Genomic DNA, 19,564 nt, shown 5'->3' with positions numbered 1-19,564 from the left:
AAATACCTTTCTAAAGATATATTATGTAGCCTAAAATGATATCTGTACAAAAAGTTATGTGTGTTTTACTGAACAATATGCAGTTTGGGCTTAGGTGCACGTCCAGATGTTCCCGTACGCGGCAATGCACTTGTGGCAGTGCCACTGCCCTTGCTGCATGTCCAAGTGTGTAGTTGGGCCTTTAGCTACATGGAAGCACATCCGGGGAGTCGTTTTAAAAGCCTTACCTCGTCCCTTACACCCTTAACCATGAAAACTTACTCTAGAAAGGAGAGCTCTCAAGAACCTAACTTCCTCCAAGGTCCCTCCTCCATCCAAGGTAAGTTCTAAATGATGATTCTAAGTTCATTTTAATTTTTCATCACTTATTAACATGGGTAAACCCTTCAAATCATTAGATATTCGATTGAGACATCATTGTTGAGAAAAAAAATCATAGAACTTGAATTGAAGAGGATTGAAATTATGGTAATATCTTCACCCTCTAATTGATTATAGCATTGAATTAATTATTATAGACTCTAAGTCCATGAGATATGAGTTGATGGGTTTGATATAAAAATATGAACGATTATATGTTTGGGTTGTTGATGGTTGATTATTGAGTAAGGGTGTTGTTTATCTTATGGGTGATTAAGAATAATATAGATTATAGCAATTAGAGATATTAAGATTATCTAGGAACAAGAGAATGGGCGTTGGGTGTAGAAAGATCATTAATACGGTTTATGAAGCTTTATGCCCACCAAGTGTTTGATAAAATGCCTAAGTGACTAAAACATGAGTATTAACGCTAATATTAGTTATATATATATATATATATATATATATATATATATATATTGCCATAGATTATCATTGTAAGAGGCGATGAACATTGTGATACACTTAAAAAGGCCAATTCCAAGGTCAAGGTATGTGAGGCTAACTCTATATATTTGGGAATGTTAATGATTCTCCCTACACTACCTTTCTTTTACAATGTTGCTAATTGCCTCGGAAAATAGTTAAGCTTAGTTTCTTGAATAGTTGCAGAACTTATATTCTCTAGCTTCGTAATTCGTTCGTAACTTTCATTTCGAATGTTGTGAGCTCAGTGCATAACCATTATAGACGTGTGTTTAATGCCCATGAGTCTTAGTATTACTCTTCATGTCATAAACAGGTGAAGCTTCAGTTCTCATAATCAATTCATGAATACATGTCTCAATCTGGTCCTATTCAGCATTCGAGTATCATGTAACTCGGTATGATTCAGTATTTCAGCATCATGTATTGCAATATGATTCTTAGTTCCTAATTTTAAATTCCTGAATGTTGACACCCGTATTTGGGCCTTAGGCCGTAGTTTATACTTTATGCATATTTGGGCTTGAGGCTGTAGTTTATGCATCTTTGGCCTGATGTCGTTGTTATGTATGCGTATAATTGAGCCCGATGTCGTAACTTGTGCACATATATATCGGGACCGAGGCCGTAGTTTATTTATTTAGATAAACATGTGGTTCATCATTCAAAAGAGGGAGTATTCATATCCTTACTTCCTTTGTTCAATTCAGTTATCAGATATCAGTTATCAGTTATCAGTTATCAGTTTAGTTTCAGTTTCAGTATTTACAGTTCTTCCTTTCAGTTGCTTTACATATTAGTGCAATTAAAATGTACTGACGTCCCTTTCGCCCGGGGTCTGCATCTCACGATCCAGGTAATGATTTACAGGTTGACGATTTAGAGTGCTAGGGTTCCCGTACCAGCTATTGGGTGAGCCCCAGTTATTTCGGGGCATTATCATTACTTTACAATCGTTCAGTTTAAAGATAGCCAGTGTTTTTAGTACTTCATTGGAGGCTTGATAGTCTATAATAACAGTTAGATGGAGTCGCAAGCTTTTCATGTGACACAATGTTAGCTACAAATATGTTTCAAACTTATATTAGTGTTTCTGCACTCGATTTATTTTATTCAGACTTTCAGTATATCAGAATGTGTTAGTTTATCTTTCGCATTTAGTATGCTATGATATCACATGTTGATTTAGTCGAGCAGTTGATTCGCTCAGTCACATGTAGTCAGGCGCCGGGTGTCGTGATACGTCCAGGCCCAAGTTCGGGGCGTGACTGGTGGGTACTAGCGGAGCCTCTTGTTGAGCCTAGGCATTCGCTCAGAGACTTAGGGTGAGCTGCACTCCATGGATTCATTTCGCGGTACTCGAGTTCTTGTCCTTTTGCCATTTTCTATCTATTTTATAATTTCAGACAACTTTGATCATGTATCAGACTTGTACTTAATCAGTAGTTGCTTGTGTACTTGTGCGGCCTAGTTCTTAGGGGTTGTACTATTTTGGTCGTGTTCGGGCCATGTTATGACCGTATCAGATATTTTACTATTTTGAGATTATTCTTCTTTTTATTTATGATATGACCCTGTTAATTAAAGAAATGTGGACTATATTATTTGTTGAATGTGAGTTTGTTTGCTTAGCAAGTACAACTAGGCGCCAACACGGTCTAAGGTGGATTTTGGATCGTAACAACACATGACTTTAGCCTCTTATAAATGTGTTAAAACGAAACAATTTCGTTGTCAAAAACAGAATTTTCATGTTGTTAGAAAAATAAGGATAATATCAATATATTTTGTTTAGTGTAATTTACAAGAAGAAGTGTATCTTGCCAATGAAGTTTGACGGTAATCAACGTGCCTTCTTGCTAAAACCTTTAAATTCTCTTCAATTGTGAATGGTCAAGTTTAGGGATGAGGTAATTACTCCACGCAAGCATAATATGGAGGAGATGTTTTGGGTGATAATGGTGGAAATGCTACGAGCTTCCTCAACATATTCACCTATCCTTTTCTCGTTACAGTCTCCAGAGTCAATTTCAAATTCAATTTGGACCTCAGAAGCATCTGGTATAATATCACATATCATGATTATTTTTGTACGACATTATTTTTGTACTCTTAATGTGAAAAACATACTGTAACTAATGATTATGTTATGCTCTTTTGGTCTGATATCTTTTTGTTTACAAATCTCTTTAGCCAATATTCTGCTCTCTTTACTCTTTTGATTAAAGTATGTCGTAGCTTTTTCTGTTTTTGCTTCCGGTGGGCGTACGGTTATGATATGGATGCCTCGACATTGTGCTAAAGATAATTCTTTACTTGTAAATTCAAGACTCAAAGAAAATGAGGAAAACCGAAATTGATTGTCAAGTTGGTTTGAAGAACCTCACAGTGGTGGAACTTCACTAAGAGGATTCAAATTATAAAGAATCCAACAAGATTCAACATCTACTAAACACATAAAAAATAATTTTAACCTTTTTATATACAGTTTAATTATCTAGAGAAGGGAACTCGGATGAACCCTTTTGCACCCCCTAGCTCCGCCCCTGGTATCGACTCTAAAAGAAGTGGCAAAAATTTAAACCAGCGCATAGTAAAAAAGGGTTATAGTGTTCATAAAGAACAACATCAGTGTGTTTAAATCTTGAACAAATAAGGTAGACTACATGAATCTTCTTTATTCATAATTTGTAATTATTAACATATTGTATGGAGGACCGTCGATCTTTTGTTATTTTTATGTTATGTTGATAAAGAGAGCAAAACAAGGTACCCATCACCCAATACATTTTTGCAAATCAGGAAAGAAACCATAATTGACATATGGCTTAATTAGTAGGGTATCGTTTGCTGAAAGAGAGTCCTCAAGTATAGGTTTGGTGTCTTGAGGGTCACGCAACACAAAGTGCTGAAAGGAAATACTAGTACATAATCTACTGCTCCAAAAAGAAGTCCCCTGATAAGACTTTGAATAAGCATCTCTTCTTTTGGTGGTCTCCACTTATTTTTATATTACTGTGTTTCATGAACATATATGCACATAGGCTCTCAAACTTGTTGATAGACAGACACACGTATTCTTTGAGATATTATTCAGAGTAATATTAGCCTGTTTTAAGTTGCATAACAAGAGTGCGAGTGTGGTCTTTAGTTCCTATGATCCAGAGAGCAAGTCAACTGTTCTATGCGACCTCTCAATCTGTCAACTTTCTTCACTTCCAGCCCCATGAGTTTATTGCAACAATTTGATCCATGTTCCCTGTCATCAATAGAAGAAGATCTATTGATTAAGAAGATTCTCCAAACCCATGATCCTGATCCTGATCCTGATGGTCGTGAGCTAGATTCTAGTCAATTGCTTCTTGTCATTGAGAGCACCATGCATTTCATCTCACCTAAGGTTATTCAATCTTGTCTTGTCTATGTTATATTTCCTTGGTTCCATATGCTAAATCATATTATACTGCTGTCCCAACAATATTGCAAAAGCAGTTAGTTGTAATTATGAGTTTCTATTCCTGTATTTATGTATTCGTAGAGGTATCATGGTAAACACATGGATTTATCAATTGTTTGGTGATCATAGTATACTGTAGCATGACAACCTCAGAATTGTATTCTTTCAGTTCTCTTATCCTCGAAGCGATTGTATAAATTCATGGAATTTCGAAGTGTTTGGATTAGAAGGAAAGCTTGGATACACCGTTAATAAGATCTCGCATAGGGTAAGTAGTGCTTTCCCTCTGTTTCACAATCATAGATCTTTAAGCCGATCATTCATGGATCTAAATACAATAATTTGGTTATCGTAGATTCTGTGCAAATGCTATGAGGATGGAGACTTACATGAAGAAACTATGATGTTGTTTGAAACTTTAGGCCCTTTCAAATGGGATGCTAAAGTAGTTTTAACACTTGCAGCATTGGTGACAAAATATGGCGAGTTTTGGCTCATAATGCAGCTAGTCCATCACAACTCTCTGGCAGCTTTAACTGCAGCACTAAAGCAAATGCCTCGAGAGTTAAACATGTTAAATATACAATTTAAAGCTTTGAACTTGTTGTTCGATACTATGATAGAGGCAGCAAATCTTGTCCTCGAGTTTGAAGGCTTGCCTTTGCAACAACAACTTTTGGATGATGAGGCAATTGTTGTTACAAAGTCAAAGATGTACATAACAATCTACTGGATTTTAAGAAGCTCAATATCATGCGCTCCTCTCATCGCAGATTTCAGGACCATGAAACATAACCAAGTGCATGTTTTTTCCCTTCATTTACTTATTCAGTATATAATACTTATCTCATATTCTGGAAGTTTCTTTTCTCTTCACCAGTAAAATAAATTGACGTGAAAAAAATCCGAACTCCAGGCATTCAAATTCAACAACCATTGCAGCATGGACTGTATTCAGCTTGGTATACAAGTTAAGTGGCTTATGCAATGACCTCAGAGAGAAATTACATATGTGCCATATGCAAATAGGTGATTGTCTTTCTATGAGCTTTTATTATCAAATTTTTTTTATTCGACTATAAATTGAAATTCTTTTGTTGCTCTCAGATAGAAAGTTTCCTGAAAAGATACGCGATCTTTTTAAACTCTCCCATTGTCACAATCAAGAGGTGCTTCATGTGTTATTCTCATCGACAAATGACTTACCATTGAAAGATAGTTCACGAGAAAAGGTACTCTTCTTCGCAAAATTTAATTAATTTGTTATTAATATGTAAGACGGAAATCAATAGTCTGATCTATGCCACAGAATAGTTTGATGAGTCAATTCTAAATAATTATTAATAACTAGAAACTTGTTTGTCTTCAACAGTATTTTGGCATCCAAGAACTGGAAAACAAGGTGGTCATACTCTTGATCTCAAAGCCAGAACTCATTGCCGTGGAGAAAATATTTTATCTAGTGCATCAAATGCATGATCATCCCTTACATAAAAAATTTGGAGCAAGCTATGCAGTTATATGGGTCCCAATTCCATCTTCACACACCTGGAATTTGAGTGATGAGATGAATTTCAATTTTCTGTCAAATTCATTGCCCTGGTTCTCAATCCGAGACCCGTGGTTACTGCATTCAGCTGTTATAAACTTTATTAGAAAAGAATGGAGCTATAAAGAGGAACCCATAATGGTGGTATTAAGCACTGATGGTGTTGTCACAAACTTAAATGCTATTGATATGGTATGGCTATGGGGTGCCAAAGCATTTCCTTTTTCAGCCTCAAGAGAAAAAGAGCTGTGGGAACAAGAAAACAGGATCTTGCAACTTTTAATTGATGGAATTGATCCTTTATTGACCAATTTGGTAAGCTTCTTATATGTTGCTTTCTGCCCTTTAACAAATAGTAATTTAATTAAGGCTTTGTAAAAGCTTTACTTAATTACCCCACTTGTGCTTTTAGTTCTTAATCAACAGAAGATATATTTTTTTAATGTCAGGTAGATGAAGGCAAACATATTTGCTTTTATGGAAGTGACAAGATTAGTTGGATCAGAGACTTTAACAACACATTACAGAAAATAAAAAATAGCATGGGAATTCAGCTTGAAGCTATTTATGTTGGCTATAGAAATCCACATAATAAAGATGTTGGGAATATTTTAGGCATCTGCATCGAAGAAAATTCGAGTATTTTCCTATCTACGGCGAAGATGAAGTTGTTCTGGCTTAGACTGGAGAGCATAAAAAATTCAGTTGCTAGACTAGATCAGGCAGCTCACTATAACAGCATCATACAACCGTTACTCGATGCTTGTGAAACGTCGACTGATTGGATGATAATTGGAAAAGGATCATCAACTGATATAATAATCCTCAAGGGGAGACAAGTCCAAGAATGCTTAAATCTTGTTCCAGAATGGGCAGAAAATGTGGCGAAATTGGGGTTATTTGGTGCTATTCGATGTGCTATGGAATCTCCTCTGCCTGTTAAACCCTGCTATCACAATGAGATCCTTCAATCTGAAGAAGGATTGACTGAAGAATTTGTATTTTGCTCCCGCTGTAAGCGTCCTGTGGAAAAGTTTGTTGTCTATCAGTGTAATGTAACAGAGTCAGCACAAGAAGATTGATTAGCTTTTGAAATAATATATGGTTTTCATAGAGAGGTAAATAGGCATTCTGATGAGTGATCAGCACTATCACCTTTAACATCAAGTGTAATGCAGTACCATGCATGTTTTGTATTTCTGATGATATTGTTACACGAGGGATTTTTTATATATCTAAATTAAATCCAAGAACCCGTGGAGGAAGCGAAGTTGATTACCACCTTGGGATAATATTAGTACGAAACAACATTATCCTTTACTTAATTCCCCTCGCTTTCGCTTACCACTATGAAAAATAATTTGACCTTCACTTTAACCTTCGTTATGGGAAAATGGCCATCGATGTCACATTTTGACCTGTTCGTGCTGCGTGTTTTGAGGAGAAATATGATACTAGTATTAGATATCGTGACCTTCATTTTTTTGGAGGAGAACCAGAGCTTAATGAATTTAAATACTTTATATTCCATAGCCATGCGACTAATACGTATATGTTTTTTATTTTTTTGGCAAACTATCCAGTTTAGCCTTTCCGAGTTAAAATGCTATCAATATTAACCAATTCATAAGATACTATCAAAATTAGGTAATATTCGTAAAATGCTATCAGATTTAACCCTAAATTCTATTCTTATGACAAAATAACTGATTAAGCTTCCTTCTTTCTACTTCGTGCTTTTCCTGCCAAATTCGCTGTGGCTATAAAATTTCTACATGAGAACCTGACACCATGAAACGAGAAAAAAAAACACTAGGTACAATGATTACATGCCAAACAATTGCAATTGGTGACTTTACCTTTATTTGTTTGTATGATTCACCATATTTTGCAGATATCTCGAACACAAAATATCCAAATACAATTAATCTTCCAAATGGATTCAATTGCCTTTCCATTTATACCCATTTTTATTATACTAGTTAGACCAAATTCTTTTATTTAAAGTCATTGAAGCTCTCTTAAACGTGAATATGAAAGCTTGGATTTTGGAAATTAAAATCTATTTTGAGTGGGTATAGTTCGAATAGATTGGATACATCTTAAAGAGTTTGAAGCTCAATTTTAGGACAACGTGATGGAGATTTGAGGTGATTTGAATTGAAATTGATGGAGATTTGAGGTGATTTGAATTGAAATTTGAGCCAAATTCGAAGACACAAGATGAACGTTGAAGAAGATGATATGTGTATCTCCTGTATATTACATATGTATCAAATGTGTATTGGTTGTGTATCCCCAGTATATCCACGTATACCTATATGTGAGATACATGTTATAAGATATATATGCTGCAGAAATTTTTAAACTAGATTTCAACTACAAATTTTGACTCAAAACTAGTCAAAATCACCTCCAATCTTCCTCAAATTTTATTATCGCCTCTTTTATGTGTTTCAACAAATTTTGACTTCAAACTAGTCCAAATTACCTCCAATCTCTCTCACATTTTGTATGTTGCCTTATTTTATGTGTCTTCACCTAATTCCTAAATGCCTATTGAAAATAGTTATTGTTTGCGTAGGTTTTTTGAATATTGTATATCGTTGGTAACTCTTTATGGCTGTCGTTGATACTTGATAGCATAATTTAATGACTAATTGTTGGTAGACATTATCTATTTATGGTTGTTCCTGTAGTTTCCTCACTTTTTTTTTTTTTGGTTTAAGTTGTACTAAGTAGCACTTTTAGTTTATGTCCTATGCATTTCTAGAGAGTTATTTCGCCTTTCAATAATTTATACATCTTTTGAAAATATAAAGAATTTTAGTACTTTTTTATTTTTATTTTTATTATTAGTTTTATTATGTAATATTGCCCTAAGATGCGTTTAAATGATTGAACCCGGTGAGGATTCATAAAACCTTCTTCATCATTGCGGACACACTTTGCTGAAATTTTCTGCAGCTTCTTTGCTGGTTTAATTTAAGTAGATACATGTTTCTGTATTTTATGGCAAAGTTGGATAAGAATGTCTACCTGTTTGGGAATGCTCTTATTTCCTACTACTCTAGGTGACGCTAGTTTATTTAAAATTGAGGCGTATTTATTGTTATTATTAAGTTGTTCTAGGTGAAAGTCTCACATATGATTCTCGGGATCAATAGACCATTTTGCCTAAAGTTTATATTTGTTTTGAAACTTTTAAAATTGAATTTGTCCATTAAGATTATCTTATCAATGTCTAACTCTAGACAGTATTTTTTTTTTAAAAAGGGTTATAATTTGGGGAGATGTCTAATGACATTGGGCAAAGGAACTTTTCGGTGCGAATTTGAATTTAATCAGGTTCCGATATGATGAGGATATTGACATCAAGTAGGAAACTAAAAAAAGAAATGGATGGTAAAACATCCAATTATGAACCATTTCTTTTCTCACCTCGTTGTCCTCGCTGAAATTTAAAGTGAAAACCAGCATGCAAATCTTGAAAAAGCGAAAAAATAGAAAAAGGATGAAGCAAATGGCATATTTTTACATTCTCAAAGTTAAATTCGGACTGTAACTAGGTTTACTGCCAATAAAGCAAAGCACCCCATTTGTGGTCTTTGAGCTGTCATTCTCAAGGTAAAGATTTACCTTAGCTTGTACCAAACATTTGCCCTTTTTTCTACAGTATTCAGTTTCTTTTTACCAAACAGAATTTCTTATTCTTCATATGAATATTAATAATACTTTGCAATATTCGCAAGCTTCAAGTGGGCCCACAAAATCACCCCTTTGAAGTAACCCAAAAAACAAAAAAAGTGAAAAGGGAAAAGAGATTCTTGATTCTTAGCTAGCTTTTTCTAATGGGTCTGTATCTATTACGATATGACATGTTTTTGTTTCAACTTGACAAGATCATCTTCCCACTCTTATTCTTAAAAAAACAAAACAACTTCTTATAATAATTGAGAAATTAAGCTTTTAATAACTATTGTAGTCACTTATACTAGCTAATCCATATCTTATTAGTAGTAATCGTTTCGGTACCAACTAAAGTGAATAGTCTTTCAGCAGTGAATGAAGAGCTTTACTGAATTGTATCTTCTTGCCTTTTTTTTTTTTCTTCTTTTTCTTGACTTTTAGGGCTTTTGAAGATAAAATAACAAATCCTACACCCCCAAATTTAATGTATTATTCAATGAGTCTTAACTTGTATGATCAATAGTGTAAAGAGTTTTTTATATTATCAAGTTATCTAAAGATATCTATCCGCCACCCTTCGTAAAAATTGAGATTTGTTATCTTGAAAATAAGGTAATTACCTACTAAAACATTTAAAGATGACATGCAAAAATTATTTACAACTTTTGTATATATAATTCAAACTATTAGACAATTCCAAAACATCACCATCACCAGTTTCATCTAATTTGATTGATAACACCTAAATACTTACCCTTCATGTCCTTCATTATGCAAATTTTGCTAATTAGCAAGGATGACCATGTACAAATAAAATTGAGCATTGTTATGCTATAGACGCTTTTTCCCCTTCCCCAGTACTTAAAGTGAACTTCATTGATAATGCTATAATAGTATGTTGTCTATCACTAACCGATAGAGTTTAATTCTCTCCTTTGATGGTGCAAAAAATATCTATCTAATTTGATCACGTATATGATTAATACAGGAAAATCTCTATAGTGAACATTGGTCAATAACCTAATAAACAAAAATGATAACTAACCTACTATCACGGTTAAAATTGGGCCGAAAATGTATAAATCTTTACACAGTTAGTGTATATAAATTAAATTCTGATAATACCCTTGGATGCTGACTCTCCATGTCCTTCATTATGCAAAACTTGCTAAGCTAGGATGATTATATGTGTGCGATAAATAAATTGAGCAACAAGTGTTTAACTGAATTTAATTTATTGATAAAGGGTGTGTTTACCCTTTGGGGTTGATACTTCTCATTAATAAGTCAAATTTGTCTTGTTCTTTTGGTATTGATAGCATTCTTCCTACCATCCTATTGAATGGATTAGTCATGTGGCCAGATGAAGAGGCATAACACTATACTTTTTTGGAACTTTAATTAAGATTCAAATTAACAAAACTAAGCACAATACTGTTATATATATATATATATATATATATATATATATATATATATATATATGTGTGTGTGTGTGTGTGTGTGTGTGTGAGAGAGAGAGAGAGAGAAATGAAGCAAAATCTTAATGGTAACGATAATGAGAATGCTGTCAAAATTACGTTCTATCCTTTCTACTGTGAAAGAGACAAAGATGTTTGCTTCATAGGAGCCATTCATAGGACCAATTCCAAACCTCTTCAAAACTTTAGACCCCATTAGAAGCAAGGAACTTGATTCATACCACCTTTATACTATTTCCAAATGTTATATATAAACCCCTCTCATGGGTTCATTTCAACACACAGCAGTTCTTAATTACAACTACTTCTTGCCTTTTCTAAAACCCTACCATTTTTTAGTTCCCTTTGAAATATGGCTCATGTTAACCAATTGACTGAAAAGGGAGCCATGAACCCAGTGACTAATGATTCAGCTGTTGCTGCCAACAGGATGCATCCAATGAGTCATGATCATATGGTCCCAACTACTGGCCATCACGCAACTTCTGGCCATCACATCAACCCTCTGAATACTCAGATAAATCCTGTGATGAACCATCCTGTGGTCAAACCAGTGAGTCATGACATGGTACGATTGAATTTCTGCCACCATTTTATTTAAATGTTTAGCACCCTTTTAATTAATTATATTATGTCGTAACATGTTTCTCATGGGTAGGTTTAATTCTTTTTCATGAACCAAAAACATACAGATATGCATGCACCGTATAACCTTTTCTGAAGTCACTCCTTAAATTAGTTCTCCAATAGTTCAATGGCCTAAATTTCGCCTTTAAAGTTGAATGAGTTTCTCTTGTTGCGAACAAATTTAGCCAGCTAGGCTAAACTCGATATAAATTAAATAGTGGCCTCAAAGAATGCCATTTGTGCAAATGCGCCAATGTTTTTTTGGGAATTTTGGATAGAAGAGTGAGATCTGGACTGAGAATCTCTACCTAGCTACTCTAATACTTATTATATATGTTGAATAGTAATAATATAATTTTAATTACTTAATTATATATTATGTCCCCACAGGTACCAGCTGTTGCTCATAATACTCATATCAACCCACGGACTACAAATCGAATTCACCCGAGGAGGGGTGATCATCATCTCTTCTTAACATCTGATGATAATGCAATGATGAAGCACATTGAGGATACTCATTCCCCAGATGGCCGTGACTTTGATGTCAAACCTCTTCTCCATACCATTGAGGATATTGTGCATCGTGCTCCAGCTGCTATTCCTGGCCATCTTCATGTATGTATCATCTCATTTTTAATTCTTGCGAGTTTAATTAACTTCTATATATACACTGATATTGTGACAGTGTAACAAAAGTTTAGACTATTAGGAGTTTAGGACACTTTAGCGGTAAGTTAAAAATAAGACATATAACCAGCTTCTATAGCAAGTTAAATTGTACTGTTTGTGAAAAAATTATTTATATTGTCGTGGATATAATAATAAATATCTTTTTTAATTTACTGCTACTAGTAATTTGTTATATCATAACAAAGTTTTTCTACATGATCCAATAAATGATTGTGATGGAGTAGTAAGTACTCCTTCATCCTTAACCAACTCTCGGGTTCGAGTCCTGGATATGGAGTCGCTTTTATTAAGAATCGCTTTACCCCCAATGTGGGACTTCCGGGCGCAAATCTCGGGCCCTAATGTGGATATCGAACACCGAGTGAAAAATGAAAAAAAATAGCTTTTCTAATCTTTTGTTTGTTTTTGTTTTGAATATTATAGGGAGGTCAAGCTCAAGCACATCTGGAAGCATTGGAAGAGAAGGTTCCCCACAGTGGACTTTCTGAAATACTCAACTATTTGGCATATCCTATACACAGAATTTCTATGGAGGTAAGTGCATTAAAATTTAAATATAACTCGCTTTGCTATTTAAATCCCAAAATTAAAAATTTGATACTACTTAACATTTTTAAACTTGGAGTACTTGTAATTAAGAGAACAAGTTCAATTATCATTTTTATATATATTCTATTTGCGACCTGGTCAATGTGTTAATAGATCATGCAAACCATTTGATTTAGAGAAGGAAAAAGAGAATCTCATGTCTAGAATGATTCGGTACGGAGCTTGTAAAATAACTTCTTTGTTAGCTATTAGATCACCTAATTATAAACAGGAAAAATTAGTAACTTGCAAAATAAGACATATAATAACCTGCTACAACGGGTTATAATGCACCGATACTCTAAATTCTTTTTACATTAAGCGGATATAAGTAAAATCCTTCTCGGATGTCTCCTGGAGTAAAATATTTGGTGGTTGATGTGAATGTAATTATGGTACAGTTGATATGCAAATGTGCTAACAAAGAAGACCCGCACTCAACAACAATTGCGTTGCTTCACTCGCTCACAACCTACGCCTGGGATACAAAAGTAGCAATAACATTTGCAGCCTTTGCTCAGCAATATGGTGAATTTTGGCTACTTGTTCAACAATATCCCACAAATCCACTGGCCAAGTCAGTTGCAATCATTAAGGAACTTCCAGAAATCATGGAGCGCACTGATGTTCTTAAGCCAAAATTTGATGCAATCTCTGATCTGATCAACAAAATGTTGGATGTCACAAAGTGCATTATCGAGTTTAGAGACATTCGAACATCTCATCACCAATATGCTATCACCCAAGAATTGGAAATGTTGATCAATACTGCCCATATTTCCACTGCTGCCTATTGGACTATAAGGGCCGCTGTCATGTGTGCTGCCATCATTTTGAATCTCATTGCCACCGGCCACGAGTATGTTTTCTAAACGACTTTAAATTCTATAAGGTAACGGTATAAAAGATTTTTACATTACCATGCTGCGTATGCAATAACTACAAATAACCATAACCATCCATTAAAAGTTGGATTAGAAACCTGGAAAATAACACAAATTACCTGCTATAACAGGTTAATTTTTCTACCGTTTGCGCATATGAGTGAACTCCTCTCTAAAGTGGGCAGTCAAGCTAAAAAATAACTCTAACATTGACAACACAATGATGGAAATATTAATAATAAAGTGTTATTTCTCCATTTTGACAATTTACCATGTACTTTGTGAATATGTGTTTTAGGTATATGTCCACAACATCCGAGACTTGGGAGATATCTAGTTTGGCTCACAAGCTTGCCAACATATTGGATCTCCTGAGAAAGGTTCTTAACCAATGTTACCAAAAGATTGGTAAGCATGTGCTACGATATTTTTAATTAATTAAATTGATGTTTAAAAAACAAGCAAGGATATTTTACATATTATTCTTGTTTGTGATATAGAGGAGAAGAGGCAACATGATGCATTTGAAGCACTTTTGCGACTTCTGAGGACACCCCACATTGATAACATGAAGATACTGTCAATCTTGATTTATTCCAAGGATGACCAGCTCCCACTTTTTGATGGAACTCATAAGAGAAGGGTTTGTACCAATCACTACCTCTTCTTCTTAACAATTAATATCTTCAAGAGATTTACTTATAATTACTAATTAATTATTGATGTGGTTAGGTAAGTCTTGATGTGCTTAGGAGGAAGCATGTATTACTTTTGCTGTCAGATCTGGACATTGCAGCAGAAGAGCTGTTTATTCTCCATCATATGTACGCTGAATCAAAGGCACAACCAAGTAGGCCTGAGAGTAACTATGAGGTTGTTTGGATTCCTGTAGTTGACAAAAGAGTAACAACATGGACTGAAGAAAAGCAAATGAAATTTGAACAAGTCCAAGCTTCTATGCCCTGGTACTCAGTAGCTCATCCTTCTATGATTGATCCTGCAGTCATCAGATACATCAAAGAGATCTGGGGATTCAATAAAAAGCCTCAGCTTGTTGTTCTTGATCCTCAAGGTAAAGAAACAAACAACAATGCTTACCATATGTTGTGGATTTGGGGAAGTTTGGCATTTCCCTTTACTAAAGCTAGGGAAGAAGCTCTATGGAGAGAACAAACTTGGAATATTGAACTATTAGCTGACTCCATTGATCAAAACATATTTACCTGGGTAAGTTAAACTCTCTTAAACATTACTTTTAATCAATTAATTAAGCCAACTAAACTCTCACATACACATAGATCATGAGGTATCATATATCATCTTTAAAGTTTAAATTATCCATGATTTTTTTCTGCATGCAGATTGGGGAAGGCAAATGCATATGCTTGTATGGAGGAGAAGACATCGAATGGATCAGAGCATTCACAACTGCGACAAGAGCTGTTGCAAATGCAGCCCGTATCCCTCTAGAGATGCTCTACGTGGGTAAAAGAAATCCAAAGGAAAGAGTTCGCAAGAACAGCGCAATAATCCAAGTTGAAAACCTAAGCCATGTGGTGCAAGACCAAACTCTCATTTGGTTCTTTTGGGAAAGGCTAGAAAGCATGTGGCACTCAAGGACTCAACAAGACATCCCTGGAGAAACAGACCCAATTCTTCAAGAAATCGTCACCATTTTAAGCTATGATGGAAGTGACCAAGGATGGGCTGTTTTTAGCCGGGGATTGGCTGAAATGACTCGAGGTAAAGGTGACCTGATGGTGCAAGTTATGAGAGGATTTGAACGCTGGAAACATGAAGTCACAGATATCACTGAATTTGTTCCTTCAGTGGACCGTCAACTTCGTGCTCTTCATACTCCTCATCACTGCACACGTCTCATATTGCCTGGAACCACTGGTCATATTCCTGAGAGAGTGGTTTGTGCTGAATGCAGCCGTCCGATGGAGAAGTTTATCATGTACAGCTGCTGCATTGATTGAGCATCTTTATTAATTGCTCCTAGAGGACCATATGTTTGAATAAAATTACTACTACTTCTAGTCCTCTTGAGAGTCTTTTAAGTATTGCTCTTACTTAGAATAAAATGCCATGTACTGGCTTTTTGATGTACTTGTTTTGAGATTTGAGTGTGCGATCGATGTAATTCTATAGCGTTATGCATGAGTGAAAATAAATCTGGTTTCCAATTGATAACGTGTGTTTCTTAGTTTGTTTCTCTTTTGCTCACTACTAGAATTTTCAAAAAATCTTCGACGAAAAATTTGAGAAATGTGGTCGATAATATATAGTTACCCATGTGGTCAATAAAAGGTAAAATTGAAAAAGTAGGAGTAACATGACACGTGTATAGAGGGGCAAAGCTATAAATAACAGTAGGATTTAGTGGTTAATTAACAGATGAGCTGTCACGTTGTACACGTGAAGTTAGTTGTGTAGGGCTCATATTGAAGAAAATAAAAAGAAAAGAAGAAAAATGGGACGGGAGAGCCTAACTTTATTGACAAATTATAGGCTAATTGCACATACAAATTGCATGACTAAATCAACAACAAGCCATCTTCTTTGGCTATTTGGACGACAGCTCTTACTGTAAATAGAGGCCTCCATTCTTCATTTCAATCATACCTCCATCTCTTCTTGTTCCTTGTTGATACATGTTATTATCTCTGTTTGGGATGATTCATATGATTTCTGAGAGCCCGAAAGACTAGAGAGGTTTTGACTGAGATATGACCTGAGTGCCAAGTTGTGAGCTAGGTGAGTATACGTGAATAGGGTTGCACGCTGCAACGAGCCTGAGGGCTGCATGTATATGGATTGGGTTGCACGCCACAACGAGCCTTAGGGGTGTATATATGTATATGGATCGGGTTGCGCGCCTCAACGAGCCTTATGGCTATTTATATATTATGGATCGGTTGTATGCTGCAGCTATATAGAGCATGGGCTGAAGGAGCTCCTCCGAAGTCTGTACACCCCTAATGAGCGCAGGTACCTATTGAGTGTAAGTACTGAGGGCTGAGAGCCGAGTGATTGAGCTGTTGAAACGAGTTGAATGACAGTAGCCCTGAGAGGTTGTACTTGCTTTCATTTGTTATTGCACTTAGTTGTTATCTGTCATTGTTGTGAAATTTCTGGAAGATGTTATATTCGGCTACTTGAACGTGAAACTGTATAGAACTGATTTAACTTAAATTTTCGGATTTGAAAGCATGTCTATTCTTTACTGAAATTAATGAAGATAAAGTATAATTGTGTAGCTCGTCATTTCCTTCAGTTCTTTATTTATTATTGTTAGTTACTGGGTTGGAAGTACTCACGTTACTCCTTGCACTTTTTGTGCAGATCTAGGTATTTCTTGGCACGGTGGACGTTGATCTCTGCGTAGTTAGTTCCGGAGACTTACGAGGTAGTTGCTGGCATCTGTAGTCCTTGTCTCTCTTTTCTTGTTATCTTTTCTTTTTAGTATTGGCATTTGACACAGACTATTGTAAACTCTGATCTTAGACTGGTTATTTAGATGCTCATGACTTAGTGACACCCCGATGTCGGGCTATTTTTTCGCACTTATATTTTGGGTTTTATCCCCTTTTTATGGCAAACTTCGGTTATTTTTAATGTCTTAATTCAGTCCTGTTTAATATTGAAAGTTGTTTTGGAAATATCGGCTTGTCTAGTACCACGATAGGCGCCATCACGACGGGTTAGGTTTTACGGTCGTGACAAATTTAACTGCATTCTTGCTCATTGATAGTTTTTATTCATTTTTCCTTAGTTAAATAATTTCTATTAATTTCCAAATCAAATCTTGAAATTTGAAAGTTGTCTTAGCTTATCATTAGTAATACTAAAATTTGTAACAAATAGGTTAGTTCCATATGGGATTCGACTCCCTACTCTTGAATCGGATTATTTTTGCAGCGACCGCTTAGTCATTTTTATAAGGCATAGTTGGGCGTAATCAGTAACCATGCCATAGAGCTGGTTCCAGGGGCTGAACCCATAAATTTGAGGCCTTAGTGTTACTCGTTTGATCAGAAGAATGCCATTGAAGAGATCGTAGCAGAAATGTTGAATGCCCAAACAGTTGCAAGAAGTGTTTCACCATTTGTCTCAACTGTCCTTTTGGTTAAAAAGAAAGATTCTAGTTGACGTATGTGCATGGATTATCGCAAGTTGAATGAGGCCATTGTTAAGAATAAATATCACATACCAGTTGTTGAAGACTAATTTGATGAGTTATATGGATCAAGAATTTATATTAAGTTAGATTTAAGGTCTGGTTATAATCAAATCTGTATGAAGAAAGGGGACAAATACAAAATAGCTTTTCACACACAACATAGGCTATGGGAATTTAAAGTCATGCCTTTTGGGCTGACAAATTCCCCTAGACACCTTTCAGGCACTTATGAACCAGATCTTTGGGCCTTATTTGAGGCAATTTGTGCTTGTATTTTTTTATGACATTCTTGTTTACACTGAGTCAATGGCATAACATCTGAAGCATTTACAGATGGTGTTCGAGTTGTTGAAAGCAAACCAATTGTTGATCAAAAAGTCTAAATGCAGTTTCGGCCAAGACAAAGTTGAATATCTGGGCCATGTCATTTCAAAACATGGGGTGAGTACTGATGAGTCTAAAATCAAGGTTATGCTAGATTGGATCCAGCCCAAATCAGTCAAGGAGCTGAGGGGATTCTTGAGCCTCACAGGCTACTATAGAAGGTTTATCAGAAACTTTGCGACAATTAGTAAGCCCTTGACTAACCTATTAAAAAGGGAAATTTTAGTTGGTCCATAGAAACAACCCAAGACTTTGAAGAGCTAAATAAAGCCATGGTCCAAGCCCTGCCACATTTCTCAATATTTTTCATTGTGGAAGTGAATGCTAGTGGAAAGTGAATAGGGGTAGTTTTAATGAAAAATGGGCGGCTCATTGCCTTTACCAGTCAAGCACTAAGCTCAAGGTACATGGGACATTCAACATATGAAAAAGAGATACAACAACAATCACCTAGTATAATCCCACAAGTGGGGTCTGGGGAGGGTAAGATGTATGCAACCTTACCCCTACACTGGAAGGGCAGGGAGACTGTTTCTGATAGCCCTCGGCTAAAGAAGGTGAAGGAAGACCTGATAGCAAGTGATAGCAAGGCAAATAATTAAAAAACTAAATCGGAGTTAGCAGCAGAGAATATGAAAGTGGTACTAATAACAAGTAATATCAAGATAGTATATTTAGAAAAATAAATCCAAGGCAGCATCTGAGAATAAGAATGAAGTTATGCTAGCAAACTACGGAATTACCGATGGCAAGTAATAACAGAACAAGACATGCGAATATAGCAAACTAGGAAAAAAAGGGTACCATACTAGCACTAATACTATCGAACTAGAGAAGACAAAGGAAACGCACGACTACCTACTAACCTTCTACTCTAATCTTTAACCTCTACACCCTTCTATCTAGGGTCATGTCCTCGGTCAGCTCAAGCTGCGCTATGTCCCGCCTATCACCTCTATTCAAGACTTTTTAGGCCTACCTCTACCCCTCCTATCACCTCCCAAGTCCAACCTCTCATATCTCCTGACTGGGGCATCTGTGCTTCTCCTCTTAACATGCTCGAACCATCTCAACCTTGCCTTACGCATCTTTGCCTCCACAAGAGCCACTCCCACTTTGTCCCGAATAATTTTATTCCCAATTTTATCCAATCTAGTATGCTCACACATCCATCTC

The 19,564-nt window shown here is 35.6% G+C and overlaps 2 protein-coding genes across 2 annotated transcripts; both read left to right on the top strand.

The window, feature by feature from the left end:
• Nucleotides 1–3,851: 3,851 nt before the first annotated feature.
• Nucleotides 3,852–7,109, top strand: LOC104218850 (protein SIEVE ELEMENT OCCLUSION C). Its single transcript, XM_070160331.1, has 7 exons — nt 3,852–4,249; nt 4,476–4,574; nt 4,662–5,107; nt 5,223–5,335; nt 5,414–5,538; nt 5,679–6,170; nt 6,305–7,109. The coding sequence occupies exons 1-7, from the start codon at nt 4,034–4,036 to the stop codon at nt 6,935–6,937; spliced, it is 2,124 nt and encodes a 707-aa protein (XP_070016432.1). The 5' UTR covers nt 3,852–4,033; the 3' UTR covers nt 6,938–7,109.
• Nucleotides 7,110–11,302: 4,193 nt separating this feature from the next.
• LOC104218849 (protein SIEVE ELEMENT OCCLUSION B-like) lies at nt 11,303–16,014 on the top strand. The gene is made up of 8 exons (XM_009769432.2): nt 11,303–11,594; nt 12,044–12,271; nt 12,770–12,880; nt 13,336–13,793; nt 14,117–14,226; nt 14,319–14,461; nt 14,551–15,045; nt 15,180–16,014. Exons 1-8 carry the CDS (start codon nt 11,379–11,381, stop codon nt 15,798–15,800), a joined length of 2,382 nt encoding a protein of 793 aa, XP_009767734.1. The 5' UTR covers nt 11,303–11,378; the 3' UTR covers nt 15,801–16,014.
• Nucleotides 16,015–19,564: the final 3,550 nt, after the last annotated feature.

Source organism: Nicotiana sylvestris, chromosome 10 (genome assembly GCF_000393655.2).
Source record: "Nicotiana sylvestris chromosome 10, ASM39365v2, whole genome shotgun sequence".
In the NCBI taxonomy this organism is placed as follows: domain Eukaryota; kingdom Viridiplantae; phylum Streptophyta; class Magnoliopsida; order Solanales; family Solanaceae; genus Nicotiana; species Nicotiana sylvestris.
Note: the sequence above shows the minus strand (reverse complement) of the source record. Positions and strands in the feature narration are given on the sequence as shown.